At 58.4% G+C, this 15,426-nt stretch overlaps 1 protein-coding gene across 3 annotated transcripts in view; it reads right to left on the bottom strand.

The window, feature by feature from the left end:
• Nucleotides 1–13,528, bottom strand: part of Kazn (kazrin, periplakin interacting protein) — a 57,143-nt gene extending 43,615 nt beyond the window's left edge. For all 3 annotated transcript variants that reach the window (XM_048350278.1, XM_048350280.1, XM_048350279.1), the window contains exon 1: nt 13,318–13,528. In XM_048350278.1, the coding sequence (XP_048206235.1) occupies nt 13,318–13,525 (208 nt within the window). In that variant the 5' untranslated portion in view covers nt 13,526–13,528. The remainder of the gene's footprint in view (nt 1–13,317) is intronic.
• Between the last annotated feature and the right edge of the window lie 1,898 nt (nt 13,529–15,426).

Genomic DNA, 15,426 nt, shown 5'->3' with positions numbered 1-15,426 from the left:
CGGGTGACAGCCGTAGAATGGGTGTAAAGGCTGGGGGGGCCCGTGGAGCTCTGGATGGGAGGGGCACCCCCCGAAGCTCAGGCAGAGGACGGGTTCTGCCATCAGCCCCCATCACAGACAGCCAGGCCGAGGCCAGAGGAGGGGGTCCCATCCACACAGCCGACCCCCGGCCACTCTGCGGGAAGCGGCCGGGGGTCTCGTCTGCTCTCAGGCCTCCGCTGGGGGGCTCAAGGCACCGGCAGACACGGAGACGAGAAGCCGGCAGCCAGCAGACCCAGCTTCCGGAAGAATCTGAACCAGCAGAGCTGGAGGACCACTGTGCTGCAGGTAAACTGAGGCAGGTCCCAGGCCATCCTTGCTTTCAGGTGACCCTGCGCTCCTCCACCCCTCCTGCCTGCCCGGTAACACGGCATGGGCTCTGAACCCAGGCTCCGGGTTCACATCCTGGCCCTGTCCTTCGATGGCTGGGGGGCCTTGGCACGTCCCCCCCCCCCCCCCCGGTGCTCGTGTGGAGAATGGCGGTCCCGGCTGGCTGTGGCATTGCTCCAGAAGGGGCCCGGCACGGCGCGGGTGCCCTGCGCACCTCCCGGGCGGCACCCTGGGGGAGGGGCGGGAGTGGGAACCCCGGCGCGGTGCTGCCCTCCGGGGCCGGGAGCCCGCCAGCCCTCCCGGGCACCGCACAGCTCCATAACTCACTCCCGGTCCTCCAGCCCAACCGAGCAGCTGCTGCAGGAAGAAGTAAAATATGTTCTGCATACTTTAAATGCTTCACTTACAAAAACTGGCAGGGCCGTCTTTCTAAACTGTTTACCAATAAAGTCCCTAATGAGCACGCGGGGAGGGGCGGGGTGGGGCGGGAGGGAGGGCGCCATCCCATCTGGGCTTTCTCCCAGGGGCAGGGGACTGAGGCGGCCTCCCTCCCCTGCCATCCCCCCCTCCCTGCCCGCCCACCTGGCCTCCAGTGGGAGGGGCCTCCTGGCCCGGGCCATTCCCACACTCCAGGTCTGTTGCCCAGGGGGTCGATGGATAAATTACCCTGCGCCCAGAAAGCAGGGCAGGGCCAGGAAGGACTGGCTCTGGGCTCCCCATGCTGGCACCCCAACAGCATGCTGCAGCTCTGGGTACCCCACGAGTGCACCCCTTGTGTAGCCTGCAGCACAAAGCCTGGGCTGCTCAGAACCCCGATCCCGGAGCTCTCTCTGGACTGGCTCCCGCTGCCCCTCAAGGATGCTAAGAAGCCAGAGGCACCAGGGGTCACACACGCCTGCAACCCTACTCAGGCGGCTGAGATCCGAGGATCTCAGTTCAAAGCCAGCCTCGGTCAGCAAAGTCCCTGAGGCTCTCCTCTCCAATTAACTACAAAAAAGCCGGAAGCGGAGCTGTGGCTCAAGTGGTAGAGCCATAACCTTGAGCTGAAGAGCTCAGGAACTGTGCCCAGGCCCTAAGTTCAAGTCCTAGGACCAGCACCAAAAAAAAAAAAAAGCCAGTTCAAAGGCTTAGCCTGGGAGACCTCACCCCAGAGCCCAGGTAACACCTCCCAGCACGCAGGTGTGACATTCACTGGCTCCCAGGGCCTCGCAAAGGAGAGGTGGAGGAAAGGCTAGGGAGATGGGGAGGCAGAGGCCTGGTGGAGACAAAACTCCTTCTTCTTCTTTTTTTTTTTTTTTGCCAGTCCTGGGCCTTGGACTCAGGGCCTGAGCACTGTCCCTGGCTTCTTCCCGCTCAAGGCTAGCACTCTGCCACTTGAGCCACAGCGCCGCTTCTGGCCGTTTTCTGTATATGTGGTGCTGGGGAATCGAACCTAGGGCCTCGTGTATCCGAGGCAGGCACTCTTGCCACTAGACTATATCCCCAGCCCAAACTCCTTCTTCTTGAAGGTCCTAGAAGACAGAGACAGCGGACCTGGCAGACACTGCCCTCTGGAATGGACCAGAGCAGGGACAGGCATCCCTCCCCTTGGGGTGAAACAGACAAGAGATCGAATCAGGTTCCTGGACAGCTGTGATACAACCAAAGCATAAGAGGGGACCCCTCAGGCACTGCGTGACCGATTTCCAGGCCCCCATCTTGTTCTCTTGCCCCTAAAGGTCTGTACTTCCCCCCCCCCCAGCCCCCAGGGGCACAGGTGATGGATGGGCTTCACAAGCAGCTTTCCTCCCAGAAGGGGCACACACCACCAACCCGCCAGGAGCCCAGAGGCATCGGAACCTTCTCCAGTGCCTAATTCTCACCTCTGCTCCCGCCGTGCCTGCCTCCGAACTCATCTGGTAGAGAGGAGAAACGAACTTGAGACGCCCAGAGTCACTAATAACCCCACCCGGAAAGGAAGCCCCGACGGCAGCCCAGCCACCAGGCCCCCTACGGGTCTGCGCCTGCCAGTCAGTCAGTGCAGGAGGGGGGCACCCAGGCCCTGCGGCTGAGCTCGGCCTGGTCACAGTCCCATCCCCGGCCTTCCAGCCCCGCCACACCGTACGCACTCAAGGGCAGAGCCTGGCTGCTCTGGGCTGCTGTCAGACACTGAAAAAGGGGGGGGGGGAGCGTACGGCACTTCCGGGTGAGGCACGGCGGCCAGGGCTGAGAAGGAGCTGCGAGCCCCGGGTCTGGGCTCCTCCCTATCCCCAACACCTCTATGGAGCTCATTTTTCCCTTCTTTTGGTGCTGGTTCTGAGGCTTGAACTCGGCGCCTGGGCGCTGTCTCTTCGATTTTCTGCTCAAGACTGGTACTGTACCACCTGAGCCACAGCTCTGCTTCCGGTTTTTCTGGCGGTTCACTGGAGCTGAGAGTCTCACGGACTTTCCTGCCTGGGTTGGCTTTGAACCGTGATCCTCAGATCTCAGCCTCTGGAGTAGCTGGGACTCCAGGCGCCCAGCTTGTGTCTCATCTTTAGGGTGCGGTGTTTGTCTGACAGGGTGGATACAAGGACTGACGGAGTGACGTGAAAGAACATTCTGGCAAGCGGCAAGTTCTGCTATTTCCGCTCGGGGTCCTCCCTTGACAGCCACCCCGCCTGAGGTCTGTAAGCGCAGCTCCGCTTGCTGGCACTGCCCTTGGAGCCTACGAGGCATCTGGAATGTTCTGTCCCACCCTCTGGTGAGGCTCTCTTTGCTGAGGTGTCTGGAGGGACGCTTCCGGAGGTGGAGGCTGGTGACGGCATAAATGGACGCCCATCTGGGTCCTCCGACCTAGGGATCCCCTTCTTTTTTGCAACCTAGCCCCCCCTCCCTCCAGCCTCCTCGACTTCCTCACTTGTGGACCTGACTTTCCTTCCTGCTCAGTCACCGACATCTCGCAGACGGATGCAGGCCAACTCCTCCAACAATTCAAAGGTCACAGCTTCCAGGCTGCCGGCGGCCTCCAGGGAAAGGAGAAAAGTATTCGAAAAATGTAAATGGAAAGAACCCCAAAGCTCTGCACACTCCGCCCTCACAGTCCCGCCAGCTGCTCAGCCGGAGCCGGGCGCGGGACAAGGGCGGTGCGGAACTGTCACCAGCCGTGACCAGGGCTGACCTGTTGCCAGGCTGCCCGCCTTCAAGGACACCTAGCACCTAGGCAGGGGCTCTGGAAGCGAACAGCCTCCGGCAGGAGCGAGGGACCACGGCCCCAGCAGCCAGGCTAGCTACAACACAGACTGGAATCCCACGAAATAAAGGTGCGTGAGGGAGAGCCGCCCCGGCACAGAGGAGACCAGAGCGCTCTGGGCCGCACTCCCTAGCCAGAGAGGGGCCTCCTGTTTATTTCTGTGCCAGTATTGGGGCACAAACTCAGTGCCTGGGTGCTGTTCCTTTGCCTTTCTACTCTGGGCTGGTGTTCTACCACTTGAGTGACAGCTCCACTTCCAGTTTTTTGATGGTTAATTGGAGATGAGCCTCATGGAATTTTCTGCCCAGGCTGGCTTTGAACCCTGAACTTGATCTCAGCTTCCCCAGCAGTTAGGACTACAGGTGTGATGAGCACTAGCACTTGGCCCATTTGTGTTTTTGTGTGATCCTACTGCACGCCTCCCAGGAGAAAACAGCACCGAGAGAGAGAAGAAATTCCAGGCTTCGTAGCTGTACAATCAAAGTGTCAGGCTTGAATAAAGGGGAGAAACATCACACAGGATGCCGGGCTGGGGCTATAGCTTAGTGGGTAGAGTGCCTGCCTAGCGTGCTTGAGGGCCTGGGTTCAACTCCCACCACCACCAAGATGAACCCCAGGAACTATATGCAAACTGTGGCAGGGCTAGAGCTTTTCTTTTATTTCTGTGTTATAATCTGTCAGCATCCTCCTGTCCTACTGGCAAGCTGAACTTCAAGACCTCTCTCTCCTCTCCCCCATCACCAACTTCAAACCCTGTGCTTTGCTGGGTCTGGCTGGGGTCCTCTCCTCTGACCCCTGCTGGCTGCCTGCAATTAGACCACAGGAAACCAGAAATGGAGCTGTGGCTCAAGCGGTAAAGCACCAGCCTTGAATGGAAAAAGTTAAGTGGCAATGTGAGGCCCTGAGTTCAAGCCCAGTGCTGTACCCCCCCCAAAAAAAGAGCGTCCCTTCCACGTTTTTCTTGGGGTACAGGAGAAGAAACCCTATGAGAACAGATGCTTCTACCCCATATCTGAAGAACCACAGAGCCCAGGTGGGAGAGGGCGGTCAGCCGAGAGGTAGTCTCCATGTGCATCGGCCCCAGAACTCAGAGGGGCCCCAGCCCTGCAGAAGGAAGATCCGGGACCCTCCTGGTGGGCTGCTAAGGCGGAAGGGGGCACAGGAAGAACAGGGGCTGGCGTGGGGGGCAAATGCAAGCCTTTAGGCTGCATGGGTGGATAGAAGGCCTGTCCCTCACCCCCCAAAACCAGCTGAGGCTGGGGCCCAGCATTAGCAGGGAGTACCTGCAGAACCACAAACCTGGAGGGCTCAGCCTCCCAGGATTATGGGAGAGGAGAGCTGGAGGGGGCTCAGGGCTCAGGGGCGGAGAAACAGAGCCCTCAGGTGGGAAATCAGCTTAGCTGCCGCCCTCACAAGGCACCCAGCCCCAGCCCTGTGTCCCTAGGAGGGAGAAGTGTCAGTCCACAGGAAGGCAGCAACTACCACCTCTCCCACAGGCAGAATAAAGGGCAGGCTATCTCACTATAACTAGGAAGCCCCGGGGGCCCCTGAGGCTCAAGGTGGGTCCCTGGGGGTAAGGAACTGTCCCAAACCAAACAAGTGATAAGAGCCTCAGACACCCCCCACCCCGGCCAGCTAAACAGCCAAAATGTGGAGTGCCCCTCCAGTGAGTGCCCTAAGGACATGGCGTCCCTAACCACAGGAGAAGAGATAACAGAACAGGTGACTTCCCACAAGTCCTAGCCCACTTAGCCCACTGGCTCCATCCTCAGACCTCAGCCTCCCAGTGGCCAAGGTCATAGGCCTGAGCCACAGGTGCCCAGCTCAGGTGCAAATGTAAAGGAAGTGCAAGATGTAAGGGTACAGTACTTGGGTAGGGAGTTGAGTACTTGGTGCTGGGAGGCAGGATGGTAAAAGTGCTGTCAGACCCCAAAGACCTGGAAGAGGGGCTGCTGGGGGTGGGGTGGGGAAGCATCTGCTCAAGCCAGAGATGACAGGTGGACAGCGGTGACACCTGTAACAACAGGCCAGTGTACTTAATGACCTTGAACTGACCACCTAGATGCAGAAGCTGAGCCCGTGGTGGTGGCTCAGGAGGCTGAGATTTTATAAGGCTCACAATCTGAATGGTCCATGAGCCTCTGATCTCCAAATTCACTAGTGAAAAGCCGGAAGTGGAGCTGTGACTTGAGTAATAGAAAGCACGTAAGGCTAGTGCCCAGACCTTGAGTTCCAAGCCCCAGTACCAGCACAAAAGCAAAAACAACAATGAATGGCTAAAATGGTTAAATCTGGTATTATGTGTTTTTTTTTAACACAATTTTTTCAATGCAAAAAATAAAGGGAAGGGCTGGGGTATCGCTCAAGGATTACACATGTGGTTAGTGTGCACGAAGTTCTGAGTTGAATCCCCAGCACCGAATGAATGAATGAATGGTAAAAATGCAAAAGGGAGACGAAGGGGCAGAATCCAACGCACCCTGGAACCTGTGTTTGAGCCCATTCATCTGGGGCTCCTTGGGAGAGGACACCCAAGCCCCACAGAAATCCCCACCCCCCCCCCAACCCCATGGCTTGAGAGATGGTGCCAAGAGGAAACGCAAATGCGTGGGCCTCCGGTAAACCTTCAGAGCCACAACAAAAGGAGACTGGAAGACTGGAGGCAGGGAAAGAGGATGGAGGGGGCCGGGCCGGGGAGGCTGGAAGAACAGGCTCCACCAGTGGCTCTGGAGACCAGGACCTGAGAACGGGTGAATCAGCAGACAGGAGGTGGCCTCTTTCTCGGCAGCACCCAGCTCTGGCTGCCCCAGGATCAAGGGACAACACACTGGCTGCCACAAGGGAATGCTGGGGGCTGGAGGCGGAATGCCAGCACCCTGCCTTCTTCCCACGGGGCAGTCTTGTGACCATCTCTTTCAACAAGACCCCGAGAACACATGCCAGGGCAGGGAGCAGAGAAGACAAAAATGAGATTCAAGCAGGACGCACATCTACTTTCTTGTGCACTTCAGACGCCGTAGGGGGGGCTAATGATTACACCAAGATGCAAGGAAACTAGAGCATGTGGCTCTGATAGCAGCCCCATCCCAGAAAGGCAAAGGGCAGGGTGAGCTCTGGAGCTACCTGCCACTGAAGCATCTGGGAACCGAGTCTCTTCTCTGCCCTGGGCCTCAGTTTCCTCCCCCTGCAGAGCAACAGGTGGATTCACCCTGGCAGACTTCCTGAATGTCCAGGATGGGGTCGGCAGGGAGGGACTAGCTAGTGCCAGGATTCCAGCCGCCAAAGGTGCCCAGGGGGAAATCCCATGACTCTCTGCCTCCGTGGTGCCAGGGTGGCCCGTGAGCAATGTCTTAGCTGATGCGGAAACCACAGGGCAGGGCAGTCCTGCGGGAGGAACCCGGGGCAACCATAGTCTTATCGGCAAGATGGGGGTGGGGGGTAGAAGGGTGTGGACAGCTGTGGCATTGGGGTAGGGCGCTCCTGGGTCCCAGCTGGGCCTCTGGCCTGGGCTCCCAGGGCACTGTTCAGAGTCGGGAGTGCTGGGGAGACTGGAAGGGCTCTGGAGAAGCTCCCAGGAGATGGCAGCGCGTTTGTTTTTACTTCTGTGAACCCCCCAGGGAGAGCTTTGCAAAGCTTCTGCACAATTTAAAGGTTCCCCCAACACCCTCAATGCCTACGATCACGTGACAGCACCAAACCAGCGTGGGAGTTGGCACCACCTTGATAAAATCCAGGTCCTAATCCAGGAACCCGCAGAACAGCCACCAGGTGCCAGGCGGAAGGGCGTTTCCTGATACCATCAGAAAAACCCAGCCTGGAGACAGAGCACACACACACACACCGCTGGAGACCCTCCCTCACCAAGGCTGGGCCAGGCCATCAGGCGGAGCCCACCTACCTGCCACTCCCTTCTGCTCGGGAGTTCCCCCAGAACCCACGGCCTCCTCGGAAGCCGCCGGTGGGCAGAGGCCGATGGACCAGGGCCGCAGGGAATGGACGGGAGCGCGGTCCTCCAGCTGGCGTCTCTTGAAGAGGTCCAAGCAGCAGGCGAGAGAAAGCCTGAAGCTCCCCCCTTGGTGGAGGTGGGCACAGGGGGTGCAGAAGAGATGGCCCGGGGGGATGGGAGGCAACCCCCCCGCCCCCCCTCCTTGACTGGCACTCATCTGGCACAGGCGGCACAGACTGCCTTTGCAGCAATTAAGTCCATTCCAATAAACACACACACACACACACACACACACACACACACACACACCTCTCCTTCCACTGCCTCTCTGGAGTATTCAGCCCTCAGGGACTCGCAGCACACTAGGTTCCTGGGGCGCCTGCTTTGACCAGCTTTACCCAAGTGTTTGCACCAACACCTGTCTACAGCCAGATCCTGCCCCTTTCGCATGTTCGTTGTGGGTGAGCGGGGCAACCTCAGATGGTGAGTGCCATTTCCACTGGGCAAGGCAAGCATTCACTCCTCAGAAGAGGAGGAGAGACCAAGCCTTCTCCCTCCTCCAGGGAGACCGCACGACTGGAATATTACAGGGTCCTGAAGACTCCGATGCCCATTAGAGACTCCCCGAGGACTCCACAGAGCAGACAAACGTGGAGCCATCCCAGTGAGCACCGCTCAGCACATTCCACCAGTACACACTACAGATGTACACACATCCATCGCTGCACACACTTCCACGTTCAATACGCTCTTTCCTACGGCACAGGTACTACCACAGCTGGGTGCCAGTGGCTCACTCCGGTAACTCTACCAGTCAGGAGGCAGAGATCTGACAATCACAGCTGGAGGCCAGGCAGGATAAGAAAGTAGATTCTTATCTCTGAATAAAAAGCTGGAAGAGGAGGCTCAAGTGGTAGAGCATCAGTTTTGAGGGGGGGGGGGGGGAAGCTAAAGGATAGTGCCCAAGCCCTGAGTTCAAGCCCCAATACCATAAAAAAAAAGTACTATCAGGCTTCATAGGTTCCAAGGATGCTACATCCCCGGCAGCACTCAGGGGGCGGGAGATAGGACCCCATTTGACGGAAGTGCAGGCGGAAGCTTGGGAAGTGAAGCGACCTACTTAAGGAGACATAAAGCTAGTAAGGACCACAAGTGAGGAGTTCTAACCAGGGCTTGCTTGTTCCATTCCCCAAACCAGTGCCCTGTACCCTCTTGGGGTGCCACCTGCCCTGGCAGAAGGATTAAGTTCAGCCCAAAGCACTGAACCATAACACGGGGTACAGAGTGGCCTGGTTTCCTAGGGACAAGATCTGAAGCAATCTGAATGGGGATGCTTTCACTCTGCACCAGGATGTCCAGGGACAGCCAGGGTCGCCACCAGCCCAAGATAAGCAAATGCGGCACAGGCTTCCAACAACGAGGAATGTGAGGATAACAAACTTCTTGTTTTTAAAAGATAAAAGTTTAAGGTGGGGGGGAGGAAGACCTGGAAGTTCTAGTAGCTCCTATTTTAATAAGAACAACACAAGGCCTCTCCTTCCCCGTACTGCTAGGGGCTCCACAGTCTGTTGTGCACTCAGGGCTGAGAGGCCTTGACTGAGTCCCTCAACTTCCCCCCAAGCACCAATTTCCTTCGCCTTGAATGGGATTACCAACCACACCCCACCAGGGCTAGGCCGAGGAATGTACACTAGCACTCTGCTCAGCGCTTAAGAGACTGCTGGGTGCCTGGTGCTGAAGCCTCAGGTAGGAGGGTCTAGAGACAGCAAGATAGCTGGGAATGTGGCTTAGCGGTAGAGTGCTTGCCTAGCATGCACGAAGCCCTGGGTTCAATTCCTCAGCTCAATACCACATACACAGAAAAAGCTAGAAGTGGCGCTGTGGCTCAAGTGGTAGAGTGCTAACCTTGAGCAAAAGAAGCCCAGGACTGGCAAACAAACAAAAAAAGAACAAGCAGAGCAGGAAGAACACAAGTGTTTATGACATACAAAAGTTAATAAGCACTACCAAAAACAACCTACTTCAGATGTTTCAGAAGTGCCCAGCATACAAAGATACTCAAGTGCTATTTTATCACCTTTTCAAAAATGATGTGGCTTGCTGGGCACCAGTTATCCCAGCTATTCAGGAGAATCTGAGGATTGAGGTTCAAAGCCAGCTTGGGCAGGAACATCTATGAGACTCTTATCTCCAATTAACCATCAAAAAACTTAAGTGGGGGCTGGGGATATAGCCTAGTGGCAAGAGTGCCTGCCTCAGATACACGAGGCCCTAGGTTCGATTCCCCAGCACCACATATACAGAAAACGGCCAGAAGCGGCGCTGTGGCTCAAGTGGCGGAGTGCTAGCCTTGAGCAGGAAGAAGCCAGGGACAGTGCTCAGGCCCGGAGTCCAAGGCCCAGGACTGGCCAAAAAAAAAAAAAACTTAAGTGGCCCTGTGACTTGAGTGGTAGAGCACCAGATTTGAGGTGTGGGACAGCACCCAGGCCCCAAGTCCAAGCCCCAGAAATGGCACAAAAGAAAAAAGAAAGAGAATTGTCTCTTTAGCTGATGAGCAATACCCTTTGGCTCTCAGGGAATCAGCACCCACAAGCCCCCACCTACATCTGTCATTCTCTTCTCCATTCCAGCTAAGCACCCAACAGTAACCTCGCCCAGCAATCTGACCCCGCCTAGCCTCATTTTTCTACAAAGTACTTACCCCTTTCCCCGGTGCACATCTGCCTACGGGAAATCTCCCTCAGAACGCAAGCTCCAATTCCCTCCATGTCAGTGCCTGCTGCAGAGCAGGTGCCCAAGGAATGTGACTGATTAAAAGACCCAGGAAGTTCATCAGTGTTCCTAGTAGAAGAACACTCGGTAAGCTCCTGGCTCACCTAGTGAGGGGGAGTATGGAAGGACCCCAACCCTCAGGCAACTATGACCACCCCACTAACAGAGAAACAGGGTGGGGGAGTCGCTCAAGGTTGCACGGAACTGGGGCCGCAGCAGGTGCAGACCTCCAAAGCACCCGGTGTCTTCTGCTTGGGTCTCTAGTCCTCTCACCCGGGAGGCTGTGGGCAGCCCTGTGCCCATCACTGTGCTGATGTCAGTCACCCTGCAGGGACGTCGTTCTGTCAATTCCCAGCCCCCTCCCGACACCTCTAGGCTTCCCAAACTGAGCCCTGAGATTCCAGGGCAAACCACTCCCCCCACCCCCAACACACACCTCTTTATCTCAGTAACAATGCCAGCTTGTGGTTCTAAGTCAAAGAACCGCTTCGGTGCTCCCAAGAGGAGAACTCCTTGTAACAGCCAGGGGTCTGAGAAACACCTCCACACCAGCTGTCCTCAGTGTCCAGCCGGCCGGCAGCCTCACCAAAATCTGCGTGTGTTTTTTAAAAACTGGAGATGGTAATCTAGGGTTGTGACTCAGGAGGGAGAGCACTTGCCTAGCTCACCCGAGGCCCTGGGTTCCATCCCTAGCACCGCAAAACAACCCAACAACTCAGAGAAAACGGAACTTTTAAATGTGTTCTCTGTTTCTGTAGGAGGGCTTGAACTCGGGGCCCAGGTGCGGTCTCTCGGCTCTTTCATTCAAGGCTGCCTTTCCACCACTTGACCCACAGGATCTCAGCCTCCAGTACAGCTCTGACGACTGCAGAAGCCACCAGCACCGGGCTAGCTCACACAACATCCTCGTTAGGCTTTGGGTTCAACCTGTTTCCAGCCATGAATGCCAGGTGCAATTAAGGAAAGGTCATCTCCAAAACATCTCTCCCCTACAGCAACACAATGAGTGTCAGAAAACAACTACCTACAGGTAGATTCCAGGCTAGGAGGTGTCATTAGGAAATTGTCATCTGGAATACAAGAATGGAGCCTAAGTAGATACAAAATAAACAGCTCCTTCCCCACCCAGCCACCTTCCAAATTTACATAATAACAATGTCCATCCCCCTCAATACCCCACCTAGGCTGGGGGGGGGAGGGGGGCTTGAGCTCAGTGCTTGGACGAGGCCCCTAAATTTTTTCATCTAGGCTGGAGCTGTACTACTTAAGTCACAATTCCACTTCTGGCTTTTTGGTGTTTCATTGGACCTAAGAGTCTTACTGACTTTCCTGTCTGGGCTGGCTTTGAACTGTGATCTTGAGATGGCAACTTCTTGAATGGCTAGGATTGCAGGTGTGGGCCACCAGTAGCTGGCTTCCACTATGTTTTACAGACAGGCCAAATGTCAGGACACAGCTCAGGAGCATGGAGAAGATGAACAGACAGAATCACCCAGAGTCCCGGGACTCTGGGTCCAACTTGAAACAAGAGGAGTAAGCCTAGAAATGAAGCTGTCTTGTAATACATGGTAGGAGTGTCATAGACACTATCCTTTGAATGATCACAACCTTGCTTGCCACTGTGATTATGTCCACTGTACACATGGGTAAACTGAGTCTCAAAGACATAAACTAACTTGTCCAAAGACTCCCATAGGGTTCCTTCTGGGTCCCTGTTCTATTTACAACCTACTTGCTCTGACCAGGCACCAGTGGCTCAGTGGTAATTACAGTGGCCTGTAATCCTAGCTACTCAGGAGGCTGCGACCCGAGGATCACAGTCTAAAGCTAGTCCAGAAGGGAAACTTGAGACTCCTATCTCCAATTAACCACCAAGAAGCTGGAAATGCAGGTGTGGCTCAAGTGGTAAAGTGCCAGGTTTGGGCAAAAAAACTGCAGTGAATGACAGCACCAAGCCCTGAGTTCAAGCCCCCAGACTGGTGTGCTCCCGCGGTAGCATGGGGGCATCTGGAGTGCTTTCTTCCTTATCAGGCAAGGAAGCCTGTGAGTTCCCAGCCAGGTATTTGGTGTCAGGTTTTGGAAAATGATGGGCGGCGTTAGCACCAAGACTAACATGAATGACCACAGTGCAAGACCTCCCCTGCATTCTCTCTCAGGCCTCACCCCTGGGTGCTGCGGCTTCCAGGAAACGATGTATGCAAATCTCAACACAGCAAATAAATGATAAATAAGGAACAATCTTGTGCCCGCCCCCCGCCTCGTTTTTCCTAGAAAAAAAAAGTATTGAGAACTTCAAATTGGTGATGACTGAGTCTTCTCTGAAAAGCCTTTAAGCGTCCATCATTCAGAACCCAGCGAAGCCCAGGGGTCCGGTCCCTAACTTGGGGTGTGGGAGGAGGGAGGGGCCGGGACCCACCGCAATGGAATGGGATGGGATGGCATGGGGGCTCCCCCACCGTGAACACGGGGGCGGGCGGCGAACCAGATGCAATCAGATCGCAGGGTTTGCGCCTCCAACCGAGGCGATTTCTCTCTGCATCACCCAGAGTTCAAGTGTGTGAGAAACGCGGCCATCTCGGGCTCCGAGCCGAGGCGAGGGGCCGACGTCCCCGCGGGCGGCGGCGGCCGCCGGGCTGCCTCCCTCCGGACTTGGTGGGGCGCCGGGGGCCGCCGGAGCTCGCGCCCCGCGGAGCCCCCGTTCCCACGCCGGCGCCGCGGGACCGCAGCGGCAGGCGTGGCCGTGACCTCTCGCTGCAGCCCAGCCGGTGGGGGGGGGGCGGTGGCGACCCCGGAGCCGGGGAGCCCCGAGACAGGCTCCGATGCCGAAGAGAGCTGCGAGTCCGTCCCGCGCGCCCCCCGGCCGCACCCGCCCGGGGCTCCGCGCGCGGCCACAACTTTGCCACCCGCGACGCCGGCCCCGGGCGTCCCCCCCCCCCCGCCCCTCCGCCGCCGAGCGCCCGACCCCGCGGCCCCCGGCCGCCCGGCTCCCTCCGCCCTCCCCGGCCCCGCGCGCACCTACCCGGCCGGCGGCCGTCGTCATCCGCTCCCGAGGAGGGCGCCCCGGCGCCGAGCCGACCGCCGGGCCCCGGCGCGTCCGCGCACGGCTCGCAGGCCGCGGGCCCCGGGAGGCGCGCGGGCCCGGCCCCCGGCCCGCAGCTCGGCGCCGGCTCGCCCTGCGCCGCCAGCTGCCGGACGCGCTCCCAGGAGCCCGCGTCGGCCGCCCGCATGCCGCCTACCCGGGGGGCTCCGACGGCGGGCAGCCCGGCTCGCAGCCCCGCATCCGGGCGCCGCCGCGCGCTCCGGCCCTCGGCTCTCCGTCCGGCCGGACGCCCGGCCGTCCGCGGCCGCCGCACGCGAGGAACCGGGCCGCGAGTCCTCACGTGGGAACGACTCCAGTCCCGCCGCGGCCCCTCCCGCCGCTTCCGGGCTGGCCTGCGCCGCCGGCCCCGCCCCCGAGCGGGCCCCGCCCCCTAGAAGGCCCGCCCCCGAGCAGGCCCCGCCCCCGGCCCCGCCCCCCGAGGAGCCCGGACTCGCCCGAGCGCCTCCGCCACCCCTGGCGCGCCCGGCCGCTCGGGGCGCCGGCAGCTTCGTCCCGAGAAATCAATCGGGGACCCGGGGTCGGAAGTGGCGGACCCGACCCCCAGCGAGTGCACCGCGGAAAGGCTGCGGCCCCGCCTCTCCCTCCGCGGTGCAAAGAGCCAGAGGCCCCGGAAGTGGCCAGGAGAGGGCAGAAGGACTGAGTAGAAAAAGGTGACCTCCTAGGTGAGACCTTTCCTTCACTGTCATTCCTCTGTGACCCTCCCTCCCTCCCTCCCTGCCTTCCTTCCATCTTCCCTCCCTCCCTCCCTCCCTCCCTTCCTGCCTGCCTCCTTTCCTCCCTCCTTCCCTCCTTCCCTACCTGCCTGCCTTCCTCCCTTCTTCCCTCCCTCCCTCCCTCCCTCCCTCCCTCCTTCCATGCCTGCCTGCCTGCCTCTCTCCCTCCCTCCCTCTCTCCCTCCCTCCCTCCTTCCCTTTCCTTCCCTCCTCTTTCTTTCCCTCCCATTACTGGGGCTTAAACTCAGAGCGACGGTCAGCCTTTCCATTCAAGGCTGGCACTCCACCACTTGAGCCACAGCTCCACTCCCAACTTTTTGGTGATTAATTAGAGATGAGAGTCTCCTGAACCGGCTGGCTTTGAACCATGATCCACGGATCTCAGCCGCCCAAGTAGCTAGGATTACAGGGATGAACTACTAGCGCCAGCCTGGCCCCCCACCCACTTTAGGTGAATGCATACTCATTAGGGAGTGGGGTGGGGGATAACCCCCCCCCCAGGGTGTACTGTGACTGTGATGGGCGCCCCTGTGACCTCACCTTACTTCCAGAGCCTGGAAACAAACTACAAAACTGGGCATGGATGATTCCAGCCCTAGTCCTCCTCTGTGTGTGTGTGTGTGTGTGTGTGTGTGTGTGTGTTTGAGCCTGGACTGCAGGGGGTGAGCCTAGTCCTCCTCCTTGTGTGTGTGAGAGCCTGGACTGCAGGGGGGTGAGAGGGGAGGGGAGGGCTCCTGTACCAGCCCCTCCCCCTAGGAGGCAGCACCTTGGAGGGCCGGCAAGTTCCAGCCCACTGCAGAGTGGGTGTTCAGTGGCAGCCGATGCACCCATAAAGTGGAGCCCCCTTTGATCTGGGGATTATAGCGCTCCTCAGAAGGCCTAATTATCTCTGCACGGTTCCCAGGAGGCGGGTCTGTCTGGTCCCCCACTATGGCAGACAACCAGGAGGCAAAGCAGTGAAACCAGGTGAGTTGGGGCTCAGTCCTTTGCCTCCAGTGCCCACCCCAGGGCTGGCTCTCTAACCCGTGACTTCTGCCAGCCCAGGCCTGAGCTGGGAAGGTCTCCAGATCACACATCTATCTACATCTACATCTACCTCCCCAAAAGCCTCGGAACGGAATCTCTTTCCCTCAAGTCTGAGTTCACCTTTCACAGTCCCATCTCCTCCCACCCCCTGCAACCACAGTGGCCTGTGTGCTCCCCCCCTAGCGGGAGGGGGTGGGGAAACCCAGTTGCCCTCTGGAGGTCAGGTGGGCATGCCATGTGTGGCTGGTGACCCCAGCTGTGGGGACAGAATATTACCCCCACGCCACAC

This window comes from Perognathus longimembris, chromosome 7, assembly GCF_023159225.1.
Source record: "Perognathus longimembris pacificus isolate PPM17 chromosome 7, ASM2315922v1, whole genome shotgun sequence".
Classification (NCBI taxonomy): Eukaryota; Metazoa; Chordata; class Mammalia; order Rodentia; family Heteromyidae; genus Perognathus; species Perognathus longimembris.
The sequence above is the reverse complement of the archived record's forward strand: the minus strand, read 5'-3'. Positions and strand labels throughout refer to the sequence as shown.